The 16,129-nt window shown below is 63.3% G+C and overlaps 1 protein-coding gene across 1 annotated transcript in view; it reads left to right on the top strand.

The window, feature by feature from the left end:
• LOC103902155 (dedicator of cytokinesis protein 2) overlaps window positions 1-16,129 on the top strand; it is an 89,322-nt gene that overhangs the window by 71,477 nt on the left and 1,716 nt on the right. The window contains exons 28-49 of the mRNA XM_019473089.1: window positions 3,565-3,663; window positions 3,962-4,056; window positions 4,708-4,786; window positions 5,469-5,569; window positions 5,790-5,848; window positions 6,741-6,889; window positions 8,273-8,358; window positions 9,186-9,342; window positions 9,649-9,689; window positions 9,942-10,032; window positions 10,130-10,249; window positions 10,808-10,897; window positions 11,046-11,150; window positions 12,133-12,274; window positions 12,460-12,541; window positions 12,645-12,729; window positions 12,986-13,072; window positions 14,231-14,407; window positions 14,552-14,635; window positions 14,760-14,897; window positions 15,250-15,335; window positions 15,806-15,956. Of these exons, the coding sequence (XP_019328634.1) occupies window positions 3,565-3,663; window positions 3,962-4,056; window positions 4,708-4,786; window positions 5,469-5,569; window positions 5,790-5,848; window positions 6,741-6,889; window positions 8,273-8,358; window positions 9,186-9,342; window positions 9,649-9,689; window positions 9,942-10,032; window positions 10,130-10,249; window positions 10,808-10,897; window positions 11,046-11,150; window positions 12,133-12,274; window positions 12,460-12,541; window positions 12,645-12,729; window positions 12,986-13,072; window positions 14,231-14,407; window positions 14,552-14,635; window positions 14,760-14,897; window positions 15,250-15,335; window positions 15,806-15,956 (2,304 nt within the window). The remainder of the gene's footprint in view (window positions 1-3,564; window positions 3,664-3,961; window positions 4,057-4,707; window positions 4,787-5,468; window positions 5,570-5,789; window positions 5,849-6,740; window positions 6,890-8,272; window positions 8,359-9,185; window positions 9,343-9,648; window positions 9,690-9,941; window positions 10,033-10,129; window positions 10,250-10,807; window positions 10,898-11,045; window positions 11,151-12,132; window positions 12,275-12,459; window positions 12,542-12,644; window positions 12,730-12,985; window positions 13,073-14,230; window positions 14,408-14,551; window positions 14,636-14,759; window positions 14,898-15,249; window positions 15,336-15,805; window positions 15,957-16,129) is intronic.

Genomic DNA, 16,129 nt, shown 5'->3' with positions numbered 1-16,129 from the left:
GCCCGGGGCGGGGGTGCAGGCGCCGTGGCCGGTCCGGTGCTCGGGGTCGGGCACATGGTGGGGCACAGCCCCTGTCCCCCCGCGATCCCCCAGCCTCCCCCGGCCCAGCAGTGCCACTGGGCCCGGGAGCAGCTTGCACGGGGCCGGGAAAGGCCCATGCCCGCCCCGGGGCTGGGAACGCGGCGGCAGGCAGTGCGCCCGTGGGCACCTGGGGAAGGTGGCCTTTGCACCAGGCAGGGCTGCGGGGTGGCAGGAGCCACACCACAGCAGCGGGCAGGGGCTCTGCCAGGTCCCCGAGCTGGAGAGCAGCAGGCAGGAATGCAGCATCCCTCCGGAGACCACAGACCCTCTTCTCCAGCTTTTAGCCTGTCCTGCCCGTGGCCCTGCCGTGTGCCTAGTGTCCCAGCCACGCTGGGGCCGTGCTGGGGCTGCAGCAGCCAGTGCGGGAGGTGCTGGGTGGTGGGACTGTGGCTTGGCTGGGGGCTGTCTGGGACTGTTAGTGCCTGTGACCACCTAGCAGGCTTGGGGGCCATATGTTGTGCTGGGCTACCCCGGGCTTGATCCCCATGCACACGCCATCCACAGGACAAACCACATCCATATGTGTAGCAGTGCCTGGCTGTGTGGCTCCCAGTAATGTAATTTAAATGTAAATACAGTTTCCCTTGAAGAAGGTGTAGCAGGCGGTGCAGGGAGTTCACCTGAATCTAATTCCAGCAGCCACCAGAACAGCTGTTTCCAGATGACTGAACTAATCTCATCAAATCCCCAGAACAGACTGGCTTGCCGCAAAAGTTTCCTCCCGTCGCCTTCCTGCCTTGCCCTGCGTTCCCCATGGGGCTGTGCTGGTCGCGCAGTGCTTCTCTCTGCAGTGATGGTGGGTGACGTGCACCACTGGCTGGTATAAGACAAATGGCCCCCCAGAACCTCAGCAAAGGCTCAGGCTGCTCCTGCTCCACCCTGGTGAGCAGCACGGCTGCGCAGCCGGGCTCTGACAGTGGGGAAGGCAACCCCAGCTCCCACCATGGGGTCTCTCCCGAGACCAGGGCTCTGTGGCATTGCACACCCGGTCATTTAGGGAACATGGGTGAATTTGTGGCACTTTCCCCACTTTGCCAGCGCTTAGTGCTTGCTACCTTGCAGGCAGGGCATCCCCTGCTCCCGAGCTGAGTCCTGGGAGCAGGCCATGCTGCATGGTGAGGAGGGACTCGCCTCCAGCTTTGCGGGCAAGTTGTACTCGCTCGGACTCGTGCAGGCAGCCACCCGCAGCCAGTGACCTGGGTGTCTCCGCAGGATCTCTGCGGCATGCCTGCATGGCCTCCCTGCGTGCAGGCGCTGCCGGTCCTGCTGTGTGCCAGTGGTCAGTAGGGAAGCCTCAGGTCTGTGGCTTCACTTTGATGCTAAAAGGACTGGGATCCGTTGGGTTTTTATTAATTTGCTTCTCACAAGATAATTCCCTGCAAACCTGCCCTCACCCTGGACGGCAGCCAGGGCTGGCCGTGGGGCACAGTGCTTCCCCGCAGCAATCCCCTGCCACATGCTGCAGCCCTTCCCAAGAAGCTTCTCCGGCCCCGCTGCCAGGGCTGCCCAGCAGCCAGTGGGGTGAACCCAGGGTCCTTGGTTGCAGGCAGCAGCCGAGTGGCCCTGGGCTGTCCCCTTTGGCCTCTGAAACGCCCCCTCCGCTGGCTGCTCCATGCAGCTGGCAAGGGCTGGCCTGGGGCTGCGACGGGGCTCCATCCCTGCCACGGAGCAAGGGACTGCTGGAGCCAGTGGAATGAGCCAGGAGGAAGCTCTGGCAGCGGCTGACCTGCCAGGGCTGGAAGGGGCCTGCAATGCCCCATGCCTTCGTGCAGTGCTGCTGGGGCTTCTCCTGCACACCTGGGATGGCCAGTGGTGCTCAGCACGCAGTGGTGCCCTTGCACCGCTCACAGCACGGCAGGCTCCAGGGAAGGGTTAGCACCTGAAGCCACCCACAAAGCTCTGTCGGTGACACTGGGACATGGCAGGGCCTTCACTCCTCCTGAGCCTGCCAGATGATGCTCTTACCCCCAGAAATAGCCACCCTTTTCCTGCAGTTTCCAGCCCTGGGTGCACTCCAAGGACAGTTTTCCAGCTGAGCAGTCACACATGGGCTACGCTGGACACCGCTGAAAACTGGGTCTTTAATAATAGAAAGCGTCAGGCACTCTCATGGCCAAGTGTTTGCCCCCCCTCAGCCCCAGCAGTGCCAGGCTTCCCACTGCGCTGGAGTGACCTGACTGACCCCGGGCTCTGCCCGTCCCCAGCACACCATGGCACTTCCAAGGGTGGTTGGGTTGGTTTGTATGTTCCCTGGCATGTGCGGCTCTGGTGGTGGTGTGCGGGGTGACAGCACCCTTGCAACAGTGGTTGATGCTGAGAGCAGCCAGCTTTTCCACATGCTGACTCTGCTGCTGTGCTGCAGGGGCTGGACCAGGGCTGCTGCATCCCCGGGTGACTTTGGGTGTGGGGCGACTCCTGGGATACAGACTCCTAAAATGTCACACGAGGGCTTGGAGCTGCTTTCCACACACCTGGGTGTGGGCTGTGGTGGTGCCTCCTTGCAAACTGCCCCACCAGGGGATGGCAGCAGCCATCCTTTGGGGAAGTAATGCTTTAAGGCATCTCTCTGAGCTCAGTGCTGCAGCTGGCCACCGTCCGAATGAGCAGAGCTCAGGAGGATCCTGGCAATTGAGCAACACCCATGTTCAGTAACCCAGAGCCCTGACCCCATTGGCTTTTGGGCTTCAGTTGCTGCTCAGTTCCCCAGGGAGTTTCCTGTAGCTTTGTCCCAAGAGCAAGTCTATTGCAGACTCGTCTATGTTAGAAGTATGGTCAGGAAAATGTTGCATTAATTAGCTAAATGGAAGATGAAGCACTGTGGTGAGCAGCAGGTGGGTGTTGCACCCTACCACCCGTGCCTCTCGTTTCACGAGCAATGCAGCTGAGCACAATTTGGAGATCAGGTACCACCTTTCTCACTGTGCAGAGACAGGCATCCTGGTCAGCCTGCGCCATCGCCGCGCTGCTCGTCTCACAACAACGCTGTGAGCACCCGGTATGGGAGTGGAGTTAATGGCTCAATTTGGGACCCTTCGCTAGAGGCAGTCTAGACACATCAGCCTCCAGAAAGAAGCTGCTTGCCATTTTCAAAATGCACTTACATGCACGTATTGCCTTAAATTACCTTAAAAATTATGGATATATGCTACAGCAAATACGCTATATAGTTGTGTCTGTGTTCTCCCCAGAGTCATGGCAGGTGTCAGAGCTGTCCCACCCTCGGAACGGGATGCGTGGGACCAGGAGAGGAAGGGCTGGCTGCAGGAGCCAGGGCTGAGTGGGGCAGGAGGAGAGGTCTGGAGATCCGGGGAGGAGGGTGCTACAGCAGGCGGAGGGTGAGGGGTCCCCAGGGCAGCTGGGGCTCCGGGGTACAGACCAGCTGGAGGAACACGGATGGGTGTGTGTGGGCCCCCTCGACCCCAGTGCACCCCATGGTGCCAGCTGTGGGGCCTTGGCAGTGCCTGACCAGCCCCTCTCCCCCAGAGTCACTATGTGGCCTGCATGGCTGCCATCCTGAGCCAGATGGACAAGGACCACTACAGCTCCTACATCAAGGCGTTCCCCTCCCGGCCCGAGTTGATGGTGAGTGCTGCCCTGCGCAGTGAGACCCTGGCCCTCCATCACCAGCACCTCCCTGCCTCTCCACCCCACGTCTCGGCTGGGGCATCCCACCGGTCCCAGCACCCTGCCTGCACCTGGGCACTTGGCACTGGTGCCACCTGCCCTAGACCCCGGCACAGCCCACATCCCCGCTCTATAGAGGTGAAGCTCTCACTGTTGGGTGGCGAGGGTTGCTCCCAGCCCCGGTGCTCAGCACAGCATCGCCCTGGGAGGGCATCGTGGTCAAGCCCAGCTCCTGACATCTCCTCCTTCCTGGCAGGACTTCCTCATGGAGACCTTCATCCTCTTCAAGGACCTGATTGGCAAGATGGTGTACCCCTCTGACTGGATGGTGATGAACATGGTGCAGAACCGGTGAGGACCTCTAGGCTGGGAGGGACCTGCAGGTGGATGTTGCGGCTGGATGTGAGAACCTGGGGTGCCTTGCTGGGGCCTGGGCAGAGGGCACACAGGCACTGCAGCACGGTTGTGCCGGGCAGCTTAAAGCTAGCTTAGCCCCCTCCAAATCCCCCTCGAACAGCCCTGAGTCCGTGCTTGGGCTGGCTCGGTGCAGCTCCAGACGCTTCCTGCTCTGTCCTGGGACAGTCCGGCCCCATCTGGGAGCCTGGTGGCAGAGCTGCTCTCTGCAGCTCCGTCAGTGTGCTTGGGGGGCTCCTGGGCGGCAGCGGGAAGCTGATGCCAGACACCCCATCCCTTCCACCCTGGGTGTCTGTGCACGGCAGGGATGCCGGGCGTGCAGGACCGGTGCACCCGGGCAGCACTCAGCTGCACTGCAATGGGCAGAAAGGACCATCTGGAGTGTGGATGCGGGCAGGAGCACACTGCAAGCCCCAGCCCCAGGGCACTGCGAGGCCTGGCACCCGTCTGCCCCCCCCCCCTTGCCTCTGCATCTCTGGGAGCCACCAGCCCGGCTCTCCCCTCGCTGCCGTTCAGCCCTGCCTGCGGGCGGTGGGCAGGCAGCGCGGCTGCCCTCCGCTCAGTGCCCTGTGGCCGCTCACCCCACAGGGAGTTCCTGCGTGCCATCAACCTGTTTGCTGCGACCTTGACGGAGATGTTCCTGAGCAACAGCAGCTTTGAGCTGCAGGTGAGCGGGCACTGCCCCAGCCCTGGGCTGCCTGTACCCTGCGGGGGCTGGGGAGGGGACCCAGCCTGGCACTTGGTGCTGCCTGCCCTCCCAGCCCCCCGTGCCACCCAGCCTGGCATTCGTCCCCGTGTGTTATGGGTTTAACCCGGCAGGCAGCTGAACACCACACAGCTGTTCACTCACTCCCCCCCCACCAGTGGGATGGGGGAGAGAATCAGGGGGAAAAAAAAAAGTAAAATTCATGGGTTGAGATAAAGACAGTTTAATAGGACAGAAAAGGAAGGGGAAATAATAATAATGATAAGAGAATATACAAAATAAGTGATGCACAATGCAATTGTTCACCACCCGATGCCCAGCCAGTTCCCGAACAGCGGTAACCCCCGCCCCTGGCTAACTCCCCCCGGTTTTATACTGAGCATGACATCATATGGTATGGAATACCCCTTTGGCCAGTTTGGGTCAGCTGTCCTGGCTGTGCCCCCTCCCAGCTTCTTGCTGGCAGGGCATAAGAGGCTGAAAAGTCCTTGACTAGTGTAAGCACTGCTTAGCAACAACTAAAACATCAGTGTGTTATCAACATTATTCTCATACTAAATCCAAAACACAGCACTATACCAGCTACTAGGAAGAAAATTAACTCTATCACAGCCAAAACCAGGACACTGTGTTTTCACTGCAGCTTTGGAACAACTATTTCCACCTGGCCGTGGCTTTCCTCACCCAGGACTCCCTGCAGCTGGAGAACTTCTCTCAAGCCAAGCGCAACAGCATCCTGGCCAAGTGAGTCCCCCTCGCCTTCACTGGCTCTCCCTGGCCCAGCTACCTGCCGGCATCACCTCAGGGCCAAGTTCTGCAGCTCTGCTTCAGGTTCCTGCCTGCCTGCTGCTACGCCGTGGGGTCAGGGGTTTTGGGATGAGTTGGTTGGGCAGTGCTTGGGCTCCTGGCCTGGATGCTGTGCTCCAGGCTACAGAGTGATGCTAACCACCATCCGCCCTGGCAGGTACGGAGACATGAGAGCCACGATCGGAGCTGCTATTCGGGACATGTGGTACAACCTAGGTGAGCTGCAGTGTGGCCAACAATGAGGAGGCTTGGCAAGTCTCTGCAGGCTGGTGTTCATCAGGACTGTCCCCAAAATGGGTGCTGGGGAGCAGGATGTTGCTTGTGTGGGGCATGGGAGCCTGCAGGTGCAAGCAGGGTGTGTGAGCCTGCAGGCGTGTGAATCTGCAAACCTGTGGGACGTGTAAGCCTGTAGGGTGTGCAATCTGTGGGATGCTGCGGGATGTGCAAGTCTGTGGGATATGTGAGCCTGGGGGATGTACACATCTGCAGGCGTGCAAGGCCATGGGTGTGCGAGCCAGCAGGCACTGTGGCCAGTCATGAGCTCGCACTCCCTGCAGGCAGCCTCCCCTCTCCGGGCTGGCATCTGCCTGCAGCCCTGCCTTCCCGTTCCCCAGTCCTGTGGGCTCCTGCCTTGCCTTGTTTCCCCTGCACAGTGCGGGTCGCGCTGTCAACAGCATCCCAGGGCCAGGCAGGTGGGGAGGATGCAGCACCTCAGGTCTCTGCCCCACACCCTAGCAGGGAGCTTCAGGGAGCAGCCCACAGCGCAGCGGTGGAGCAGTGATGGGTGCCTGCAGGCTCCTGCGTGGGTTGTTCACAGGTGCCAGGGCCTCCAGAACAGCAGCACAACCCCAGCTGATGGTACCACAGCCGAGTGGTTGCCGTGCTGTCCTGGCCATACAGCATTACCTGCCCACCAGCATGGCTGCCCCAGAGCATTGCCCGGCTCTGCTGCAGCCACCTGCCCCAGGCGTGCAGACCTCCTGGCACCGCTCTCTCTCCTCTTCCCTGCGTTGCTGCTTGTTTGCAGCTGCGGGGCCCCAGGCCAGGGCTGGCCCCAGGAAGCAGGCTGCAAGAGCCTGGCCCCCCAAGCCTTCCCTCCCCTCCCCAGGCCATCACAAGATCGAGTTCATCCCAGGCATGGTGGGCCCCATCCTGGAGATGACGCTCGTGCCGGAGCTGGAGCTGCGCAAGTCCACCATCCCCATCTTCTTCGACATGATGCTCTGCGAGTACCAGCTGACCGAGAGTTTCAGCCGGGTGAGTGGCCAGGGCTGCGGCTGGGCCATGGCAGGAGGTCAACATGGCCAGATCCTGCTCCTCACCCAGGCTGGACCATCCCTTTCGGGGTGGGTGGAGGTGATGCTCAGCCTCCCCTCTCTCATCCTGGGATGTGGGCCTGCAGGAGGGAGGGACAAGGGACAGGGGACGGGGGGATCTGGTGGGGACATGAGGAGCAGGGAGAGCCGCCAGGTGACGCAGAGGATTTCCCAGGGATGAGCAGGGACGGGTCAGGCGTCACCCACTCAGCCAGTCCCGGCACTGGCTGGAAACAAGAACACAGTGGGAAGGGGGAAGTCTGCGCAGACCTCCTGCGTTTCCATTTGTTTTCCCTTGTTGCTGTGAGTTTTCTCCATGCAAAAGGCTTTTCCAGTTTTTGATTAGGTGGCATTTGTCTCTTCTGAGCTGGAAGCCTTTCGCCCTGTTGGGGCATCCCACAGGAGGAGAGGGGCTGGGACTGCCCTCGGAGCCACGGTGACGTGGGTCCTGCTGCAGCCCCTTCCCCAGCTCCTTGCTCGCACCTGGGTCTGCAGCCACAGGAGAGTTGCGTTGGAGGAGCAGTGTGGGCACGGCTGGGCTCAGAGGACCTGAGGCCTTTGCAGGAGATGTCCCCGAGCCATCCTGCTGTGGCACAGGGGCTCTGCGGCTCAGGAGCCGACCATGGCAGTGCCCCTGGCCCAGGGGGACAAGGTCCCCCGAGTTTGGGATGTGCAGACACTAGAGGGACCCAGTGTGGAGGCAAGGGGTACCAAGGGGTACCAGCAATCAGATATCTGCTCCAGACTGCCCCCATCCCATACCATGCACGTGCAGGATCCCCCAGGCTTTTGGGTCCATCGGCTGCAGCTGGAGCACAAATCCCGTGGACCTGAAGGCTGAGCATCAGCTGGGAGATGGGGGACCCCAGGCTGGCACAGCCCTGCCACCCTCGGCAGGGAAGGCTGTGGCTTTAGGGGGCACAGGGCACTGCCCAGAGAACCCTGGGGTCAGCCAGGCCCAGACTGCTGGGGAACGGTGACGAGGCCAGTGCAGGAGCGGGATGGGGACTGGGGAGCAAGTCAGGGACCCAGAGAGCAGGATGGGGCCCTGTCTGTGCTGGGGCAGTGTGAGGACCCATCCACACCAGGGAGCAGTATGGCCTGGGAGCGGGGACAGAGACCTGTCTGTGCCGGGCAGTCCTGGGGGAAAGGGCTGCAGCAGCCGAGCCTGGGGGCTGTTTGGGGGCCCAAGCTGGCTCCAGCTCCCACAGCCCCTCCTGTCCCAGCACTGCAGCCCCATGTCGCGGGGCTGCAGCCGTGGCAGATTGGGGCCAAGCTCAGCACATCCTTGGCTCCTCGGCCGCGCTCATGCACATCTCTGCAGTTTGAGGACGAGATCCTGCGCAAGCTGGACAGCGAGGTGGAGGGCGGTCGGGGAGATGAGCAGTACAAGCAGCTTTTTGAGAGCATGTGAGTGTGCAGTGACATCCCCACAAGCTTCTCTCCAGGGCATGGCCCTTTGCTGTCTACCATTCTCCTGCCCCAGCTGAATCTCGGCCATCCTGCTCCTCCTCATGCTGTGCTCTGACCCAGAGCATGCCTCTCAGGGGGGTAGGACCCAAGAGGAGGAAGGCTGCTGCCTGAGCAACATCATGTGCCCCTTGCACACCGCTGCTGCCCTGGCTAGCCTGCCCCTGCCTGCCCCCAGCAATGCCCCTGCCCCTGGAATTACCCCTGCCCTGCACCAGGGGATTCCTGTGCCCCAGGTGATGCCCCTGCCCTGCCCAGGCTTTGCTCCTGCCCCGTGGTACCCATCATAGATTCATGTGCAGAGTGGCTGGAGCTGTCAGGTCTCTCCCTATCCCTGATGTACCTGGTGGGGGGCAGCATGGGGCTTGCCTGTCTCGCTGCTGACCAGGTGTTGCTTTTTGTCCCTTGTTGGGGGGGCCTGCCCCCCCCCCCCCCCCCCCCCCCCCCCCCCCCCCCCCCCCCCCCCCCCCCCCCCCCCCCCCCCCCCCCCCCCCCCCCCCCCCCCCCCCCCCCCCCCCCCCCCCCCCCCCCCCCCCCCCCCCCCCCCCCCCCCCCCCCCCCCCCCCCCCCCCCCCCCCCCCCCCCCCCCCCCCCCCCCCCCCCCCCCCCCCCCCCCCCCCCCCCCCCCCCCCCCCCCCCCCCCCCCCCCCCCCCCCCCCCCCCCCCCCCCCCCCCCCCCCCAACTCCCTGCACCTTGGGGGAGCTGAGCCAGGGCAGCGGAGGGAGCTGAGTATGCAGTGAGACCCATGACGTCCTCTCCTCCCCAGCCTCCTCAGCTGCTGCCAGAGACACCCTGAGCTGGCCAAGCCCGGGGAGAACTTCGTCGCACTGGTGACCGGGCTCCTGGAGCGGCTCCTCGACTACCGGGCTGTTATGAATGATGAGAACAAAACCTACAGCATGAGCTGCACCGTCAACCTCCTGGTGGGCACCTGCCCCATGCCCCCAGCTCCCCCAGGGCTCAGCCCCGTGTCCCCCCAGGTCCCCCCAGGGGCTGTGGTGCCCCTTGCACAGCAGAGATGGGGTGCACGTGGTGCCAGACCCGGTGTCCCCCAGGAGGTACTTGCTGGGAGGCACCGTGCAGCTCCCCGCTGCCAAGGGCAACCCAGTCCCCACACGGGGACAGTTCTGGCAGCACCATGACCCAGAGCAAGGTGTGGGAGAGTTGGGGGCTGCGGCACATGACCCCTCCTGGGATCACTTAAAACAGCCTCATTTGCTCTTCCCCAGAACTTCTACAAGGAGATCGACCGCCAGGCCATGTACATCAGGTGAGCACGGCCCCAGGGAGACCAGCATCGCTGTGGGGTGAGGGGTCCCAGGGCCCTGAGCTGTCCCAGCCCCCTGCCGCCCTGGCCCCAGGCACGTGGGATGGGGATGGCAGAGTGGCCGGAGGGGCAGGGCACCATGGGCTCTGACCTGTACCCAGCTGCCAGTGAGGGATGCTGCCCTGTGGGGGAGCACGGGCCAGACCCCGAGCTGTGCCGGCCGTCATGCCCCACACATGGTACCCTTGCTCCCAGGTACCTGTACAAGCTGAAGGACCTGCATGTCAGCTATGAGAACTACACGGAGGGAGCCTACACCCTGCTACTGCACGCCCGGCTCCTCAAGGTGGGGCACGGGGGGTACAGGGGCTGCAGGGCCTGCAGGGGCCGCCCAGCTGGGGCCCAGGGGCTCAGCGTGATGGGCTCCCGCTGCCTCTGTGCAGTGGTCGGATGAGGCGAACACAGCCCCCATGCAGGGCTTGCACAGCCCCAGCCTGCACACCCAGCGCCAGCTGAAGGAGGCTCTCTACAACCAGATCATCGACTACTTCGACCAGGGCAAGGTGAGCGTGGCTGTGCGCCCCCAGCAGCCCCCCTCGCCTCTCCCAGCCAGTGGGAGCTGGGCTATCTCAGGGCAAGCCTGGCTCCCCAGCCACTGCTGCCTCCTGCTCTGAGCCCCCAGCCTCAGCACAGCCCACCTGCCCACCCCACCACTATGGTGGGGCTGGAGCTGCCCTGCAGCGAGCCCAGGCTGGACGGTTCACCCCACAGCCACCTGGCTGCTGTGGCTGTCCTTCCCCCAAACCCATCCCGTCCCATCCCAGCCTCAGCCCCCAGCCCTGGCACTGCCTGGGGGCCAGTAGCTGGAGCACCCCAGGAAAGGGGCTCGCCTGGGCAGGGAGCTCAGGTGCTGGAGATGGCAAGAATCTGAGTCCTGCTGCAGCCCACCAGTGCCCAGCCGGACCACCAGCCCGCATGGGAGAGCCCTCTCCTCCTCGCTCAGGAGCAGGGGTGTGGGTGCCCCCACAGATGGGGCTGGTCTCTTCTGGAAGCCCCCAGTGCCCCTCCTCCCCAGCTCACCCCACATTGCGGGGCCCCCACCCTGGCCCCATCTTCTGCAGATGTGGGAGGAGGCCATCCACATCTGCAAGGAGCTGGCGGAGCAGTACGAGAGTGAAGTCTTCGACTACGAAATGCTGAGTGACATCCTGGTGAGTGCTTGGCCGGGCTGGGGGTGGCGGCTGCCAGCAGAGTGGGCTGGGGTGCCGCGAGCCACGGGGAGGGACGGGGGGTCTGCAGGGCTCCCATCCCATGGCAGGGCCCTGGCCCATCCCCACTCCTGCCCCTCTCCCCCTGCAGCAGCGGGAAGCCAAGTTCTACGAGAAGATCCTGAAGGTGCTGCGGCCCAGCCCAGACTACTTTGCCGTGGGCTACTACGGGCAAGGCTTCCCCACCTTCCTCCGGGTAAGTGGCTCCCAGCTGCCCCGAGGCCAGCACCATGCCAGCAGCCGGCACGCTGTACCTGCCTGGGACAGTGCCGGCACCCAGGCCAAGCCTCATGGCTGCGGCCATCTCAGAGTGACACCCTGTGAGCCAAGCCCTGGTGGTGTCCCCGCTCCCAAGGGATGGGGCCCCTTGCCAGGGTGGTGGTGATGACCGGGTCCCCAGTGCAGGTCTGTGCCATGTCATAACTGGGTTGCAGGGACAGATGCATGTTGTATCATACCTGTGGTGCAGAGATGGGTCTGTGCTATTTATAAACAGATTTGGGTACCTCCGGGGTCACTGCGGGAGCCCCGCCAACCCTCTCCCCACCAACCCTTGCCCTGTCCCTGCAGCACGGTGCTGTAGGCAGGGGCTTGCTCAGCACCTCTCCCTTTTCCTGTGCTGGCAGACAGGCTCCTGGCGTCCACCAGCGAGAGCAGGGCTCATCTTTCTCGATGAGAGCAGTGTTTCACCCCCATTCACTCCTATTACATTCCTTAGGTTTTTAATCCACTCAGATGTAAGTTGGCATGCTTGGTGGGCTTCTTCCATCCAAAGTGTTGCTCCTTATTCTCCTATGCCGCTGTTATGGCCACAGCAAGGGCGGCATTATTTTCACAGAGGTCACGGTGGGTTTCAAGGGCTCCTTGCTGTCTCCTGGGTGGTTTCTGTATCCACCGACCGCAGACCCCAGTCGCTGCATGCCCAGCCAAAGACCTTTGCTCTAGACCCCTGTCTGCCTGAGCCAGCTCGCCCTTTAATTCCTTTTTCCTCCAGTTGCTTGGTTTAGGGAAATAAGTTTTTTGAGGGGGGGTGTCTCCCGCTCAGCTAAGGGCCCAGCCTCGTCGGTGCCTGCACCCCTAAGGCACCAGAGCTTGCTGCAGCTGGAGCATGGGGCCGAAGGTTCCCCGGCCCCGCTCCGCAGCGTGCTGGGACGGGCTGCCATCTTCCTCCCTCGCAGAACAAGGTCTTCATTTACCGGGGCAAGGAGTATGAGCGCCGGGAGGACTTTGAGATGCGGCTGCTGAGCCCCTTCCCCAACGCTGAGCAGCTGAAGAGCACGTCTCCACCCAGCCAGGACATCACCGGCTCCCCGGGCCAGTGTATCCTCCAAGTGTGGGGATGGGGCTGGGAGGGTGGCTCGTTCCCTGTGCCATTGTCCCCTGCACGGGTCCTGCAGCGCCTCCCCACGCACCCCTGGGGTTCTCCCCCTCTGGGCCCCAGGGCCCCTCTCCCACGCAGCCTCTGTCACCTGCAGTGTGCGCCCATGGCTCCTTCACTCCCACAGATATCCAGTGTTTCACCGTGCAGCCGGTGGAGGAAGCCAAGGTCCGGTTCAAAGACCGGAGCATCCCAGAGCAGATCACCAAGTGAGTGCCCCGGCACGGACAGGGTGCACCCGCTCTGCTCCACGTGGCGGGGAACACAACAGGGGGGACCTCTCCCATGCTCTGCCCCTTCCCTCCCCTGCAGTTTCTATAAAGCCAACCACGTCCAGAAATTCAGCTACTCGCGGCCCTTCAAGAAAGGCCCAAAGGATCCAGACAATGAATTTGCAGTGAGTGCTGGCAGGGGCTGCCGGGACCCCTGGCTGGGAGGGACAGGGAGAGCTGAGGGGCCCCTGTGACGAGCCAGGTGTCCGGAGGAAGGGGGATGCAGGAGAGACAGGGGCTCCCCCCGTCCTGGGATGGGGAAGATGGTGGTCCCATGCCCATGGGAAGGGGAGGTGGGAGCCCCCTGCCCCACGGGGCAGCCAGGGGTGTCCCAGGGTGATGGGGAGGAGGGCAGCACGATGACTGCTGCCCTCTCCGCAGACCATGTGGATCGAGCGGACGACCTTCGTAACAGCCTACCCCCTGCCCGGCATCCTGCGCTGGTTCGTGGTGACCTCCACTACCACGGTGAGGAGGAGGGTGCGGGGGGAGCGGGGCCTTCCCAGGGCATCCCTTCCCCAAGCAGCATCACAAACCCCAGATCCAGGTGAGCACGCTGCCCCCAGCCCCTTCCAGGCTTCCCAAGCTCAAGTGGCTGAAGCCGGGGTGCGGGAAGCACATCCCATCTGCTGCCCCGGACGAGCCCCTGCCCTGGGTCCCTGCGCCCCATCAGTCTCTGCTCTCAATGTAAATGTGATCCAGCCCCGAAACCCTGTGACTCCCAGCTCACTCCCATGCCCCTGTGGTCCCTCAGGTGCGTGGTCCAGGGCAGTGCCTGCGGCAAAGCGGACCCAGCTCCCACATGCACCATCCGCCTGCAGAGCAGGGGAAAAGTTTCTCTGCTGACACTGGGCACGGAGATCCCCTGGCACTCAGGGCCGCGACAGCCTCTGTCAGCTGGTGCCGGTAGCATCAACCTGGTGACAGGGACTGGTTTGTGTGGCTCACCCACTGGGAAGCATATCTCCTCCGTGGAAAGCAGAAGACAGTGTGCAGGGAGCAGCAGAGGCGCTGGACGAGTTTCAGCAGACCACTGCTACTTCTGGGGCTGCTGACAACAGCTCCATCCGTGGGTTTTACGCCTCTGTCAGAGAGAGGTGCTTGGCCAAAGTCCAGGGTGTTTCAGGTGCTGCAGCAAGGAAGACACGTGAAATGCACTAGCCAGGCTGTTGCACGACAGCTGTGCTGCAGGGCAACTGTACAGCTGCACGAGTGCTGCCACACGCACGAGTGCTGTCACACATGCCTGTCTACTGCAGTGCTCTGTGCACGCTGGTTGCACAGCTGCCCCCCCTACTGACAACGACGTTTACCCAGGTTTCCCATAAGCTCACCGCTGAGCTGCCACTGCCACACGTACATCACCTGGCCTGCAGGACTAACCCTGCCGGCAGCCTGTGCTTGGAGCCGGGGACCAACACTTCCAGTGCTTCCCCCATGAGCCCTCGGCTCAGCTCCAGGCAGCCGGTGCCAGGGGTCTGAGGGGCTTTGTGGGGTGAGATGTGCGACCCCGGGGCCTCTCTCCTGCAGGACCAGGGAGAGACCACCCTGCCGGCCCACACCAGGACAGGCAGGTTGCTGGGTCAGCCGCCTGCTGACCTTCCCTTCCTCCCTCCCTGGGCACAGACCATCATCTCCCCCCTGGAAAATGCCATTGAGACCATGATGAAAACGAATGAGAAAATTATGAGCGAGATCAACCGGCACCAGAATGACCCCAGCCTGCCCATCAACCCACTCTCCATGCTGCTCAACGGCATCGTGGACCCTGCTGTCATGGGTGGCTTTGCCAAGTATGAGACGGTGAGGACATGTGGGTGCTGCGCTGGGGCCAGTGTGGGCACTCTCGGGGCTGGCAACTGCAGGCACTGGCACCGCTTCGCACCATCCCCTGCCTGCGCGGAGCCGAGCCAGCCCGTCAGCAGAATTGAGAGGGGGTTGTTGCAGGCCTTCTTCCAGGAGTCCTACCTGCAAGAGCACCCTGAGGATGAGGGGAACATCGAGAAGCTGAAGGACCTGATCGCCTGGCAGGTACAGCCCGCAGCATCCCTCCAGCAGCTGGAGGGGACAGCTGCCCTGGGGTGCCAACTGCCCAGCATCCCCATCCTGGGGGAGCCCCACAAGCCCAGGCAGACCTGTCCCCGTTCTCCTGCAGACCCCGCTGCTGGCAGAGGGGATCCAGATCCACGGGCGGAAGGTGACGGAAGACCTGCGGCCCTTCCACGAGCGCATGGAGCAGTGCTTCATGCAGCTGCGGGCTAAGGTGGAGAGCCAGTATGGGGTCCGGGAGATGGTGAGTGCCAGGGTGGTGAGCACGGTGCAGGCACAGCCGGGGCTGCACGGGTGTTGCGTGGCACCTGTGGGGTGACACTGGACAAGCCAATGCAGGTCTGGGGCTGCAAGGAACAGCTTGATAGGGCTGCAGCTGCAGCAGCATCATGGTGAGGGGCACTGTGCATGGGGGACCTTGGGGTCCCTGTCTGCCCTGGGTGGGGGGACAGCACTGCTGTGGGGTGGCTGGTACTGGCACAAAACCAGGACTGGGCAGAGAGGGCACTGCTGGCCCTGGCTGAGCAAGGGAAGGAGAGGGGAGGCTCTGCACTCTCATCCCTCCTGGCTCTCTCTCAGGCTCCCTGTGTTCTCAGGTCTGCTTTGAGGACCGGCGGAGTGGACGACCCCGGTCCATGGCCTGGGGACCCGACTGGGACCGGCTGAGCCATGCTGGAGACAGGCAAATGCTGTGGTGGGGACCGCTGGCTCTGAGCCACCCCCTCTCACCGCCCTCACCCCTCCCCACTGGCCCCGCACCACTGAGCCATCCTCACTCTCCTCCACCCCAGATGCTTCTCTCCCACCTCCCCAGCCCACTGCACGCCCAGCTTCCCTTTATGCCAAACCACATCTCAGGGGTCCATCCTGCCATGCCACCACAGTGGCCCTGTCCCTGTGGTGGGGCATGGTGCAGAGACACCCCATGTGCAGCCCCCAGGCTCACCTGGACACCGCTGTCACCTGAGCCATCCACACTTGTCTTGCTGGCTTGTCCCCCCTAAGCATCCACTGCTAAGCTCTACTGGAGATGGTGCTGGTGCCTGGCTGAGGGCGGCCACTCCTGGCCATGGTCCAGCTGGCCCACGGCATAGCCCTGCTCCCCTTTCCCCCTGCCACCCACCTGCCCCTTATCAGCCAGTTGCTCCACAGCACGGAGGCACCCCCGACCCCAAAGCCTGCCCCTCGCACCTCTGAGAGTGAGGACCGCAGGAATGAGCGCAAGGAGAACCGCTCCAGCACCTTCTTCGGGTACCGGCGGCAGGACCTGCGCCAGTCTATCTCAGAGCTGCCAGAGCCCAAGGTGATGCTCAGCACAGCCCTGGTGCCTCCCCTTCTCCCCAGGGCCCCACTCGCATTCCCCGAGGCATCCTGCTTCACCTGGAGTCCCTGGCCCAGTGGGCAGCACCAGGCCTCAGGACAGCCGGGACCCCTCGGGGGGCTGGTGCCAGCCCCTGCTGCAGGGCACAGCCAGCT

The sequence above is a fragment of the Aptenodytes forsteri genome, unplaced genomic scaffold (assembly GCF_000699145.1).
Source record: "Aptenodytes forsteri isolate BGI_AS27 unplaced genomic scaffold, ASM69914v1 Scaffold678, whole genome shotgun sequence".
Lineage (NCBI taxonomy): Eukaryota > Metazoa > Chordata > Aves > Sphenisciformes > Spheniscidae > Aptenodytes > Aptenodytes forsteri.
The sequence above is the reverse complement of the archived record's forward strand: the minus strand, read 5'-3'. Positions and strand labels throughout refer to the sequence as shown.